General features: G+C 37.4%; 1 protein-coding gene and 1 long non-coding RNA gene across 6 annotated transcripts in view; one reads left to right on the top strand and one right to left on the bottom strand.

The window, feature by feature from the left end:
* Positions 1-14,694, bottom strand: part of LOC107966796 (uncharacterized) — a 220,832-nt gene that overhangs the window by 191,276 nt on the left and 14,862 nt on the right. The gene's annotated exons all lie outside the window — the stretch shown is intronic.
* The window catches only part of HECTD2 (HECT domain E3 ubiquitin protein ligase 2), a 105,442-nt gene that overhangs the window by 86,295 nt on the left and 4,453 nt on the right, over positions 1-14,694 (top strand). For all 5 annotated transcript variants that reach the window (XM_063781970.1, XM_016918846.4, XM_016918844.4 and 2 more), the window contains 6 exons: positions 630-788; positions 2,513-2,587; positions 3,277-3,364; positions 3,449-3,555; positions 4,907-5,022; positions 5,596-5,739. In XM_063781970.1, coding sequence (XP_063638040.1) covers positions 630-788; positions 2,513-2,587; positions 3,277-3,364; positions 3,449-3,555; positions 4,907-5,022; positions 5,596-5,739 — 689 coding nt within the window. The remainder of the gene's footprint in view (positions 1-629; positions 789-2,512; positions 2,588-3,276; positions 3,365-3,448; positions 3,556-4,906; positions 5,023-5,595; positions 5,740-14,694) is intronic.

Here is a 14,694-nt window from a genome sequence, read left to right on the forward strand (position 1 = left end):
CATTCCACCATATGACTAATAAATAATCCTGAGCAAAATTTGTAACATCTGTAGCTTTTTAACTTTGACACTGAAACTCCAAGTAACATAAGTCTTTCAAGTTTTACTGTGGGAAATTACCTATCCTATTAGCTTATCAATAGCATGTTTATATCCATATGTTTATTCAGTTTAGCTCTGTTCTTCACACAGTCTGTTTTTAATTTTAAAATAAATAAAATGGCTATCTCCAAAATCAGTATTCTACAGTGAGATCTACTGAATAAACCATTGCTGCTGCTTATAAAATTGCCAGCATCTTTGTTTAAATTTAGAAAATGTTTTCTGTAAAATAATTACAGGCAAGTCTTAAGTTGCTGCCTGTTGTGATCTTAGATAAACTTTTCTAGGGAAATCATTGAATACTATCAACTAAACCACTCCTTTTTACATGAATTTTTGTAATCAAGGAATTATATTATGTAAAATAAAGGGGAAATAAATGAAAGAGGGGAAAGGAAATATGTGATACTAATTAGAAAGTCAGAGTTAAATCTGAAAGAAGTATGCAAAAAATAGACTGATGCATAATTCAGAACTCATTTGTTGTCATGGATTTTATGTTAATGCTTAACATTTAGTATGCATAGCTTATGGGACTAGCTGTTTATAACAGCATCACCTTGGATATTCGTTTCCCTCCCTGCTGTTACAAGAAATTATTGAGCCCTCCCATCATTCCTAGTGATCAAAATATACCAGTAGGCATCTGCAATGTTACCGTTGACGACTTATGTCAAATTATGCCTGTAAGTATAAAGTTAATAATATCTTGTCCTTTAATGCGAAATCATCTTTTTTCTACCTGCACAGTCTCTCTCCTCCTAATGCTATTCTTACTTTTAAATATGGTTTCCTTCTACCTTTATAACTCATCTCCTTTTTTCATCTAGCTTTTTCTTTCCTTAGAGACACATGTCACCCACTTTGCAGTGCTTCTAAGCTTTTACAAGATAGTCAGAGAGGCAGTAATTCAAATCCAGGCTCTGCCACTTACTAGCTCTGTGAATTTGGATAAGTTATTTAACCCTTCAATTTAGTTTCTTTATGTGAACAATGGGATAGTTTTTATTAATAATTTTTAAATGATGACAATTATATCAAATCTGTGCCAGCCTAGATTTGTATGAAAATTTGTGGTTTTAAAGGAATAGAACATTTATTATGTAAAATATAGAAAATCATTCTAATCATTCTATTATTTACCTTTTTCTAATAATTTAAAATAAAACTTTAATTTTTTCATAAAAATTAAATTCAAAATTTTGAAATATTGGATCAATTTTTCTATTTTTAAATCTTTATTTATGGATAATTTCAATTATAATATAATGTAAGAAAATCTTTCTTTTTTTTTTGAGACAGAATCTCACTCTGTCACCCAGGCTGGAGTGCAGTGGCTCCACCTTGGCTCACTGCAACCTCCGCCTCCTGGGTTCAAGTGATTCTCTTGCCTCAGCCTCCTGAGTATCTGGGATTTTAGGCACGTGCCACTGTGCCTGGCAAATTTTTTTTTTTTTTTTTTTTAGCAGAGATGGGGTTTTGCCATGTTGGCCAGGCTGGTCTCGAACTCATGGCCTCAAGTGATCCGCCTGCCTCAGCCTCCCAAAGTGCTGGGATTACAGGCATGAGCCACTGTGCCCAGCCAGAAAATGTTTCTTTTTTTTTTTTCTGCCCAAGACAGAGTCTTGCTCTGTTGTCCAGGCTAGAGTGCAGTGGAACAATCTCAGCTCACTGCAACCTCCACCTCCCAGGTCCGAGCAATTTTCCTGCCTCAGCCTCCCGAATAGCTGGGATTACAGGTGTGAGCCACCACACCTGGCTATTTTTTTTTTTTTTTTTTTTTTTGTATTTTTAGTAGAGACAGGGTTTCACCATGTTGGCCAGGCTGGTCTTGAACTCCTGATCTTGTGATCTGCCCACCTCGGCCTCCCAGAGTGCTGGGATTACAGGCATGAGCCACCGTGCCCGGCTAACCAGAAAATGTTTCTTTCAGTATACTTAACTTTTTCTTGGGAGGGGAGGGCACTGTGCATGTATGAACTGTATATTCATGAACGCACATGAATGAACTGTGTGTTTTATGTTTAAAATATGAATCCAAAAACATTAGCAGATTTTCATAGGGATATAAATTGAAAGTGAGAAATACTACAAATTCATAAACAGTAATGTGGCAGATAGCAGTGAATTATGACAGACACTACATTAGAGGTATGCTTAGCTTGCTGCTTAAGAGTAGACCCCAGAGTTTTGCCCCTGTAGTTTGAACTGGATAGTTTCCCCATCTATGACCTATAATGATTTTTTTCTTAGCCTCTGGATGGTAGAAATAATTAACCATTTTGTGCCCTGGAAAATACATGTGAAATATGATCTTTATATACATATGCATGAGCTATAGAAAAGCCACTTCATTATCCTAGCTAATGCTATTCTATTGAAAAAATCATTAACAGATTTCTTTTTATAGGAGTTGGCCCATGGATTAAGTGAACTCTTATCACATGAAGGCAATGTTGAAGAAGATTTCTATTCAACATTTCAGGTACTATTAAGGGCAAGTAGTTATCTGTTAATCATATATTTCATATATGAACAGTGCAATTTGTTATTAAATACCCACTGTTAGAAAAGATGAACAAGGATTAACCAATACATACAATCCTCTATCTTAAAGGACCTTAACCTGATAAAGTAGACTTGTGTAGATGAGCAGTCAATGAAAGTGCTTAATGAAATTCACTAAGGGTTCAGAGTACTCTCTAGGCAATTACATATCCCCTTGAGTTGGTTACTTTCTCAGAGCTTTTTAGTTTCTAAAAATAAGCCTCTCCTGTAACTTCAACATTAGAAGTTAGGAGTAGAAACTAATGAGTCAGACCAAAACTCTCTCATTTCCACTCCTTTTACAGTATTTGGGAAATGGACATTACAGTGATCTGCAGAGCTCCAGGGACCCGCTGTGTATTATCTAGATGTCCACACAGTTTTGTGGACTTCATTAAAGTATTTAACTGTATTAGGCAGGGTTAAGTTAAGGCACTATTTTTTAACTCCATAATTCTTTTATGATCCCTCATTCTTAATACAAATATTGCAAGAGCTTAGCCTTTTATAGTTTATGTGTTTAGAAGGAAGGGGAAAAAAAACTGTTTTTTAAATTTTACAAACCTGTTCACCAAAGTATGTTATTATATCAACCATATTAATATGTGTAATGACATCTCCCATCAGGTTTTTCAAGAAGAATTTGGAATAATCAAGTCCTATAATTTAAAGCCCGGTGGTGATAAAATTTCAGTTACCAATCAAAATAGAAAAGGTAAGTTAATACCCTTTTTAATTAAAATGAATTAGTATTTGCCATTTACTTTTACTATTTAAGAGATGTAAAATTGCTTTTCAGAATATGTACAGCTTTATACTGACTTCCTTCTGAACAAATCCATCTATAAGCAGTTTGCTGCATTTTATTATGGATTTCATAGTGTGTGTGCTTCAAATGCCCTAATGGTGAGTTTATAACTTTAAATCAAGCTTTCGGTTAGCTTTTGTAGTACTATCATGTTAACAAATAATTAATAAATATTTTAGTAGATAAGCTTTTAAAATAGAAAATATTTTCTACTTTTTAATAGTAGAACTAAAAACAAAAATAGTTCTCTCATTTCAGTCTTAATTCTTTAGAGGGGAAAAACACCCCAGTCAGTTCATTTTCTCTCCCCTTCTACTAAGTCTTTTAGAGCTTTGCAAACTTTCTCCAAGTAGAGTGGATGAAAGGATCCATGGACTCAGGATCTTAATACTGAAGGACAAGGCACACAACGCAGTTAACATGTAGCTCCAGGGTAAAAGTTACAACTTCTTAATGATTAAGGAACATATGTATAGCTGCTTCCTGCTACCTCAGGGCTCCCTCAGCAACTCTGCATTGCCTTTTACCCTTAGCAAGTAGTTTATCTCTAGAGTTATGGTGGACTCAGTTTGGTCTGACTTGTCTTAGCCATGTGAATATGGATCAGCTACTATTTAGAATACCATGTCAGAAGTATCATAGGATACCTTTCAGTCACCCCAGCTACCCAGCACACACTTCATCATGCCATTTATATCTCCCTTAGTTTCATTATGAGGGATTGGAGTAAGGTCTTTCATTTGAATTATTTTTCATGGGAGAGAGAAATGGACTATAGAAGTTGCTTTGGGGCAAAACCAAGTGGCTTACATTATTGCCAGCTTGTTTTAGAGAAACCTTTGTAATATGTTTGTTGTCGAAAATACCTTTGAAAGAGAAACACTTTATTGAGCTCTAGTTAAGTTTTGTTTATGACACTCTGGTAATTGTGGGAGTGGACAGAGGGAAAATAAGAATTAAATAGCATAGCATGGTCTCTGTGTTTTAGAGCTTTAATCTCTGTAGGCGGTAGACTAACCCACCTGAAAGTTGAAAAAAACAAGAGACACAAGACAGACTATAACCAAGTACCCAAACTCTACAGTGCACACAGGAGGTGTTATGGGATATTGGAAGGAGATATTAGGATATGGGATATTAGGTGGATCAGTAGATGTTGGAGCTTCATGCTGGGTTTTGGAGAAGAGTAATTTGGATTTGTGCAAAGTCATTTGCTTGTTTTTCTGGCAAACGGCTAATTACTATTTTACAAGATCTATAAACTTCGGAAGCAAAAATATCTTGCCTTGGTAGGAAAAATATACCCAGAGTAGATTTTTCTTCAACAAAAATGGTTTGATTTACTATGAGAAATCATGACTTTTGTGATTTGATCCAGTGAAAATAGTTCCAGTTTCACTTAAAACCATCACTCTTTAATTATTGTTTTTGATAAATAATTATTGGCAGCTGCTTCGTCCAGAAGAGGTTGAAATTTTGGTCTGTGGAAGTCCTGACCTGGATATGCATGCTCTGCAGAGAAGTACTCAGTATGATGGCTATGCAAAAACGGACTTAACTATAAAGTGAGCTCTTTATACTTCTGATAGTGGGGGATGTGGAGAGGGAACAGCAGACAGTGTGGTTCATTTATTTGCATAACTTACAATCTTTGAATCAATTAAGTTAGTCAAAATATTAGAGAGTCCCACAGTCTTATTTTATCTCTGGAAAGTCTATGAGAAATTTAATATGAAATCACTCCCTTTGGGAGAAAATTCTATAAACAAGTTTCTACAAAAGTGCAGAGATTTTACTTTTAAAAAAATGACTTTGCTCCTAGAATTTCATGGATGCTATCCTTGTAAATAACAGTTTAATAGCACTATGTTGAAAAATAAGACTTGAAAGTTATGCAGGAGAAAAATGGTTCCTGTACTATCCACTGCTGAACTTATATACTTTTATAAAAATATTATTTTATAATGTTAGTCAAAAGTCTAATACGTATATAGAAGCTCACCATTCCTTAATTTTACAGAAATTCAGGATATTATGTATGCTTAAGGAAAGTCCTTTCCTTAGAGCTTCCTTTATATTACTTTATTATAGGATTTTTGTCAAGACATTTGATGTTAATTTCCTTTGGTATTCTCTAGATACTTTTGGGATGTTGTGCTTGGATTTCCTCTTGATCTTCAAAAGAAGTTGCTACATTTTACTACAGGGAGTGACAGAGTACCTGTAGGAGGGATGGCTGATTTGAACTTTAAAATCTCAAAGAATGAAACTTCTACTAACTGGTAAATTTCTGGATCTAATTTTATTTTAAATCTAAAGGTTACTGCTAATACTGCTAATGATGATACATTTGGAATCAGGATATTTACTCCGTTTGAAGTTATTTTCATAGAAAAATCTTCAGAGTAAACATGGCCTTGAAATGTAAGAGATTTTGATTAAAAGTTCTCTTACTAGTTTTTGAGACATACTAACTAATAATTCATTTCTAACAACTTTTTACTTTGCTAGGTCATATAAGTGCTTTGTAGACTCTTTTAGAACCTAGTTACTTTGTAGTAGTAGATTGTCTAATGTTCATTTTTATTTAAATGTGAAATGTGTTTTTTATTTTTAGGAAAATCATTAAGTTGGGATATCTGGTTTGTTTGTGGAGTTTTCTTTCTTTTCTAGGGGGTTGGGGGATACTATAATTATTACCAGAAGTACCTCTAATACTAATCCTTTTTTTTTTTTTAATCTCATGCTTTTTGTATTTGAAGTGATGGTGATGATGGATTTATTTTCTAGCAGTGTTAATGCATTAATGCTTATCAACTTACTCCTTTTCCCAAATAACTTATAATTTCTAAAGCTAACTTGAATAGACATAACTTTGATTATAATCATTTTTGTCTCCTGCCCCATACATTGAACATTCCCTAAGTGCTCTTAGTTCTTCCTTTCATTTTAAAGCTGGAATCTGTTCTTTGCTTTTCCACTGCCTCTACCTTGGTAAAGTTACTTTTTATCTTCATTACTAGCTTATTTTATCCTATTAAACTCATGTGCTTTAACACTATTTAGATCATATTTCCGTGGGAAATAACTTTATTGCCAGTTTAAGTTCTAGAATCCAGAGACTGTAAAATAAAGCTCTAGTCTTCTACCCCAGGCTATCTACCAGTTTTCATTTCTTTCCATGCTTTCTTTAGTCAACAGGCTGTTTGCTGGTTCCTTAGATATATTTTATGCCTTTCTTCCTCCATGCTTTCGAGTTGTTCCCTTTACATGTGACGTGCCAGCTATGACTATTAAAGACACAGTTTAATGTTGACTTCCTCTGTAAAGCCAAAAGTCATTATGTATTGAGTTTCTCAAATATCTTGTAGAAGTTATGTGCTAGTTACCATGTTGCACTTTATATCTGAGTCATTTAGTTCTTCAAGAAAGAGGTTATGCCTTATACATATTTGTATGCTCCAAGTAATCACACATGGTAAGTGCCCAATAGCTATTTCTTGAATAGTATTTATGTCATCATCAAGATTGTATTTAAAACACAAAATAAATATTTACATATATAATTAAATTTCTAAACAAAATTTACAATTAAACTCCTAAAATGAAAAAAACCAAGAGGATTTTTTTAGATTATAGATTTTTTGCTTAACAGAAGTTAATTTTTCAGAATATTTTATTTTATATTAAAAACATTTCCAATTTTAAAAGAGTAATCTGAGCAATCTGTTTTAATACAAAGGTGACATTACTTCTAAACTTTCCCAATAATTATTATTATTTCAAGAATTTGTGAGCTAACATGGCTTCAACATGAATCTAGAACCTCTAGGATTCCCAGTGGAATCTCACATATATTAAATAAAGCTGACTATCAAAGACATACATTTCAATTTGACATAATAATGGTATGCCTCAAAAGACAAGGACAACACTCCAGCTGAAAGAGGAGTTTCCATTCATCTTATAAGGTCCACCATTGAATATTCACTAGATTTTTGTTAAATAAGAATGGTAATTCCATTAAAAGGTGGGCAAAGGACATGAACAGACACTTTTCAAAAGAAGGCAACATGCAGCCAATAAGCATATGAAAAAATGCTCAACATCACTAATCATTAGAGAAATGCAAATCAAAACCACAATGAGATACCATCTCACAGTGGTCAGAATGGCTATTGTTATATTAAAAAGTCAAAAAATGAGGGAGGAGCCAAGATGGCCGAATAGGAACAGCTCCAGTCTACAGCTCCCAGCCTGAGCGACGCAGAAGACGGGTGATTTCTGCATTTCCATCTGAGGTACCGGGTTCATCTCACTAGGGAGTGCCAGACAGTGGGCGCAGGTCAGTGGGTGCGCACACCGTACGCGAGCCGAAGCAGGGCGAGGCATTGCCTCACTCGGGAAGTGCAAGGGGTCAGGGAGTTCCCTTTCCTAATCAAAGAAAGGGGTGACGGACGGCACCTGGAAAATCGGGTCACTCCCACCCGAATACTGCGCTTTTCCGACGGGCTTAAAAAACGGCGCACCACGAGATTATATCCTGCACTTGGCTCTGAGGGTCCTACCCCACGGAGTCTCGCTGATTGCTAGCACAGCAGTCTGAGATCAAACTGCAAGGCGGCAGCGAGGCTGGGGGAGGGGCGCCCACCATTGCCCAGGCTTGCTTAGGTAAACAAAGCAGCCAGGAAGCTCGAACTGGGTGGAACCCACCACAGCTCAAGGAGGCCTGCCTGCCTCTGTAGGATCCACCTCTGGGGGCAGGGCACAGACAAACAAAAAGACAGCAGTAACCTCTGCAGACTTAAATGTCCCTGTCTGACAGCTTTGAACAGAGCAGGGGTTCTCCCAGTACGCAGCTGGAGATCTGAGAACAGGCAGACTGCTGCCTCAAGTGGGTCCCTGACCCCTGACCCCCGAGCAGCCTAACTGGGAGGCACCCTCCAGCAGGGGCACACTGACACCTCACACGGCAGGGTATTCCAACAGACCTGCAGCTGAGGGTCCTGTCTGTTAGAAGGAAAACTAACAAACAGAAAGGACATCCAGACCAAAAACCCATCTGTACATCACCATCATCAAAGACCAAAAGTAGATAAAACCACAAAGATGGGGAAAAAACAGAACAGAAAAACTGGAAACTCTAAAAAGCAGAGCGCCTCTCCTCCTCCAAAGGAACGCAGCTCCTCACCAGCAACAGAACAAAGCTGGACGGAGAATGACTTTGACGAGCTGAGAGAAGAAGGCTTCAGACGATCAAATTACTCTGAGCTACGGGAGGACATTCAAACCAAAGGCAAAGAAGTTGAAAACTTTGAAAAAAATTTAGAAGACTGTATAACTAGAATAACCAATACAGAGAAGTGCTTAAAGGAGCTGATGGAGCTGAAAACCAAGGCTTGAGAACTACGTGAAGAATGCAGAAGCCTCAGGAGCCAATGTGATAAACTGGAAGAAAGGGTATCAGCAATGGAAGATGAAATGAATGAAATGAAGCAAGAAGGAAAGTTTAGAGAAAAAAGAATAAAAAGAAATGAGCAAAGCCTCCAAGAAATATGGGACTATGTGAAAAGACCAAATCTACATCTGATTGGTGTACCTGAAAGTGATGGGGAGAATGGAACCAAGTTGGAAAACACTCTGCAGGATATTATCCAGGAGAACTTCCCCAATCTAGCAAGGCAGGCCAACATTCAGATTCAGGAAATACAGAGAACTCCACAAAGATACTCCTCAAGAAGAGCAACTCCAAGACACATAATTGTCAGATTCACCAAAGTTGAAATGAAGGAAAAAATGTTAAGGGCAGCCAGAGAGAAAGGTCGGGTTACCCTCAAAGAGAAGCCCATCAGACTAACAGCGGATCTCTTGGCAGAAACCCTACAAGCCAGAAGAGAGTGGGGACCAATATTCAACATTCTTAAAGAATTTTCAACCCAGAATTTCATATCCAGCCAAACTAAGCTTCATAAGTGAAGAAGAAATAAAATACAGACAAGCAAATGCTGAGAGATTTTGTCACCACCAGGCCTGCCCTAAAAGAGCTCCTGAAGGAAGCACTAAACATGGAAAGGAACAACCGGTACCAGCCACTGCAAAATCATGCCAAAATGTAAAGACCATCGAGACTAGGAAGAAACTGCATCAACTAACGAGCAAAATAACCAGCTAACATCATAATGACAGGATCAAATTCACACATAACACTATTAACTTTAAATGTAAATGGACTAAATGCTCCAATTAAAAGACACAGACTGGCAAATTGGATAAAGAGTCAAGACCCATCAGTGTGCTGTATTCAGGAAACCCATCTCACGTGCAGAGACACACATAGGCTCAAAATAAAGGGATGGAGGAAGATCTACCAAGCAAATGGAAAACAAAAAAAGGCAGGGGTTGCAATCCTAGTCTCTGATAAAACAGACTTTAAACCAACAAAGATCAAAAGAGACAAAGAAGGCCATTACATAATGGTAAAGGGATCAATTCAACAAGAAGAGCTAACTATCCTAAATATATATGCACCCAATACAGGAGCACCCAGATTCATAAAGCAAGTCCTGAGTGACCTACAAAGAGACTTAGACTCCCACACATTAATAATGGGAGACTTTAACACCCCACTGTCAACATTAGACAGATCAACGAGACAGAAAGTCAACAAGGATACCCAGGAATTGAACTCAGCTCTGCACCAAGCGGACCTAATAGACATCTACAGAACTCTCCACCCCAAATCAACAGAATATACATTTTTTTCAGCACCACACCACACCTATTCCAAAATTGACCACATACTTGGAAGTAAAGCTCTCCTCAGCAAATGTAAAAGAACAGACACTATAACAAACTATCTCTCAGACCACAGTGCAATCAAACTAGAACTCAGGATTAAGAATCTCACTCAAAACTGCTCAACTACATGGAAACTGAACAACCTACTCCTGAATGACTACTGGGTACATAACGAAATGAAGGCAGAAATAAAGATGTTCTTTGAAACCAACGAGAACAAAGACACAACATACCAGAATCTCTGGGACGCATTCAAAGCAGTGTGTAGAGGGAAATTTATAGTACTAAATGCCCACAAGAGAAAGCAGGAAAGATCCAAAATTGACACCCTAACATCACAAGTAAAAGAACTAGAAAAGCAAGAGCAAACACATTCAAAAGCTAGCAGAAGGCAAGAAATAACTAAAATCACAGCAGAACTGAAGGAAATAGAGACACAGAAAACCCTTCAAAAAACTAATGAATCCAGGAGCTGGTTTTGTGAAAGGATCAACAAAATTGATAGACCGCTAGCAAGACTAATAAAGAAAAAAGAAGAATCAAATAGATGCAATAAAAAATGATAAAGGGGATATCACCACTGATCCCACAGAAATACAAACTACCATCAGAGAATACTACAAACACCTCTACGCAAATAAACTAGAAAATCTAGAAGAAATGGATAAATTCCTTGATTGATACACTCTCCCAAGACTAAACCAGGAAGAAGTTGAATCTCTGAATAGACCAATAACAGGATCTGAAATTGTGGCAATAATCAATAGCTTACCAACCAAAAAGAGTCCAGGACCAGATGGATTCACAGCCGAATTCTACCAGAGGTACAAGGAGGAACTGGTACCATTCCTTCTGAAACTATTCCAATCAATAGAAAAAGAGGGAATCCTCCCTAACTCATTTTATGAGGCCAACATCATTCTGATACCAAAGCCGGGCAGAGACACAACCAAAAAAGAGAATTTTAGACCAATATCCTTGATGAACATCGATGCAAAAATCCTCAATAAAATACTGGCAAACCGAATCCAGCAGCACATCAAAAAGCTTATCCACCATGATCAAGTGGGCTTCATCCCTGGGATGCAAGGCTGGTTCAATATACGCAAAACAATAAATGTAATCCAGCATATAAACAGAACCAAAGACAAAAACCACATGATTATCTCAACAGATGCAGAAAAGGCCTTTGACAAAATTCAACAACGCTTCATGCTAAAAACTCTCAATAAATTAGGTATTGATGGGACATATTTCAAAATAATAAGAGCTATCTATGACAAACCCACAGCCAATATCATACTGAATGGGCAAAAACTGGAAGAATTCCCTTTGAAAACTGGCACAAGACAGGGATGCCCTCTCTCACCACTCCCATTCAACATAGTGTTGGAAGTTCTGGCCAGGGCAATTAGGCAGGAGAAGGAAATAAAGGGTATTCAATTAGGAAAAGAGGAAGTCAAATTGTCCCTGTTTGCAGATGACATGATTGTATATCTAGAAAACCCCATTGTCTCAGCCCAAAATCTCCTTAAGCTGATAAGCAACTTCAGCAAAGTCTCAGGATACAAAATCAGTGTGCAAAAATCACAAGCATTCTTATACACCAATAACAGACAAACAGCCAAATCATGAGTGAACTCCCATTCACAATTGCTTCAAAGAGAATAAAATACCTAGGAATCCAACTTACAAGGGATGTGAAGGACCTCTTCAAGGAGAACTACAAACCGCTGCTCAAGGAAATAAAAGAGGATACAAACAAATGGAAGAACATTCCATGCTCATGGGTAGGAAGAATCAATATCGTGAAAATGGCCATACTCCCCAAGGTAATTTACAGATTCAATGCCATCCCCATGAAGCTACCAATGCCTTTCTTCACAGAATTGGAAAAAACTACTTTAAAGTTCATATGGAACCAAAAAAGAGCCCGCATCGCCAAGTCAATCCTAAGCCAAAAGAACAAGGCTGGAGGCATCACACTACCTGACTTCAAACTATACTACAAGTCTACAGTAACCAAAAGAGCATGGTACTGGTACCAAAACAGAGATATAGATCAATGGAACGGAACAGAGCCCTCAGAAATAATGCCACATATCTACAACTATCTGATCTTTGACAAACCTGAGAAAAACAAGCAATGCGGAAAGGATTCCCTATTTAATAAATGGTGCTGGGAAAACTGGCTAGCCATAGGTAGAAAGCTGAAACTGGATCCCTTCCTTACACCTTATACAAAAATCAATTCAAGATGGATTAAAGACTTAAACGTTAGACCTAAAACCATAAAAACCCTAGAAGAAACCATAAAAACCCTAGGCATTACCATTCAGGACATAGGCATGGGCAAGGACTTCATGTCTAAAACACCAAAAGCAATGGCAACAAAAGCCAAAATTGACAAATGGGATCTAATTAAACTAAAGAGCTTCTGCACAGCAAAAGAAACTACCATCAGAGTGAACAGGCAACCTACAAAATGGGAGAAAATTTTCGCAACCTACTCATCTGACAAAGGGCTAATATCCAGAATCTACAATGAACTCAAACAAATTTACAAGAAAAAAACAACCCCATCAAAAAGTGGGCGAAGGACATGAACAGACACTTCTCAAAAGAAGACATTTGTGCAGCCAAAAAACACATGAAAAAATGCTCACCATCACTGGCCATCAGAGAAATGCAAATCAAAACCACAATGAGATACCATCTCACACCAGTTAGAATGGCAATCATTAAAAAGTCAGGAAACAACAGGTGCTGGAGAGGATGTGGAGAAATAGGAACACTTTGACACTGTTGGTGGGACTGTAAACTAGTTCAACCATTGTGGAAGTCAGTGTGGCGATTCCTCAGGGATCTAGAACTAGAAATACCATTTGACCCAGCCATCCCATTACTGGGTATATACCCAAAGGACTATAAATCATGCTGCTATAAAGACACATGCACACATATGTTTATTGCGGTATTATTCACAATAGCAAAGACTTGGAACCAACCCAAATGTCCAACCATGATAGACTGGATTAAGAAAATGTGGCACATATACACCATGGAATACTATGCAGCCATAAAAAATGATGAGTTCATGTCCTTTGTAGGGACATGGATGAAATTGGAAATCATCATTCTCAGTAAACTATCGCAAGAACAAAAAACCAAACATCGCATACTCTCACTCATAGGTGGGAATTGAACAATGAGATCACATGGACACAGGAAGGGGAACATCACACTCTGGGGACTGTTGTGGGGTGGGGGGAGGGGGGAGGGATAGCACTGGGAGATATACCTAATGCTAGATGACGGGTTAGTGGGTGCAGCACACCAGCATGGCACATGTATACGTATGTAACTAACCTGCACAATGTGCACATGTACCCTAAAACTTAAAGTATAATTTAAAAAAATAAATTAAAAAAAAATCAAAAAATAGCAGATGCTGACAAGGTTGCAGAGGAAAGGGAATGCTTATACACTGCTGGTGGGAATGTAAATTCTTTTAGCCATTGTGGAAAGCAGTATGGAGGTTTCTTAACTTAGAACTATCATTCAACCCAGCAATGCCATTATTGGGTATGTACCCAAAGGAATATAAATTATTCTGTCATAAAGACACATGCATGCATATGTTCATTGTTCACTGCAGCACTATTCACAATAGCAAAGACTGGATAAAGAAAATGTGGTACATATATACCATGGAATACTATGCAGCCATTAAAAAAAAGATCATGTCCTTTGCAGCAACATGGATGAAGCTAGAGGCTCCATCCTAAGCAAACTAACACAGGAACAGAAAACCAAATACCGCATATTCTTACCTGTAAGTGGGAGCTAAATATTGAGTACATGTGAACACAAGGAAGGGAATGACAAACACTGGGACCTACTTGAGCGGGTAGGGTGGGAGGAGGGTAAAGATAAAAGAAACTACCTATCAGGTACTTACTTATTACCTGGGTGATGAGATAATCTGTACACCAAACCCCCATGACATGCAGTTTACCTTATATAACAAACCTGCACATGTACCCCTGAACCTAAAATAAAAGGTAGAGGAAAAACATGTTGTATTGTATCTCAACTCATTAGCAGTTAATGAAGAAGAGGATAACAGGAGTCCAGAAAAAGATAGTGAATAGTATCAGTGAAAAGGGCCAAAAAATGAAGACATATAATGGGCACAATAAGCCAGTGCAGGATTTCAATTTTAAATTCATAGATAAGACCAGATGCCTTCTCCCAGTGCCTCTTAGAATAAAGTCCATGGAGAAAATAATCTTCAGTCATTAATTGTATTCAGAATGCTTTTTTCCCCTAAAAGGGCATGAACCCTTGGCAATATTTTGTGGTTATCCTGATTCTTTAGTACAGAGTGTAATGTAGAATGGCCAAGATTGCAAAGCAAATTTCAAATTACATCCTTT

Source organism: Pan troglodytes, chromosome 8 (genome assembly GCF_028858775.2).
Source record: "Pan troglodytes isolate AG18354 chromosome 8, NHGRI_mPanTro3-v2.0_pri, whole genome shotgun sequence".
Lineage (NCBI taxonomy): Eukaryota > Metazoa > Chordata > Mammalia > Primates > Hominidae > Pan > Pan troglodytes.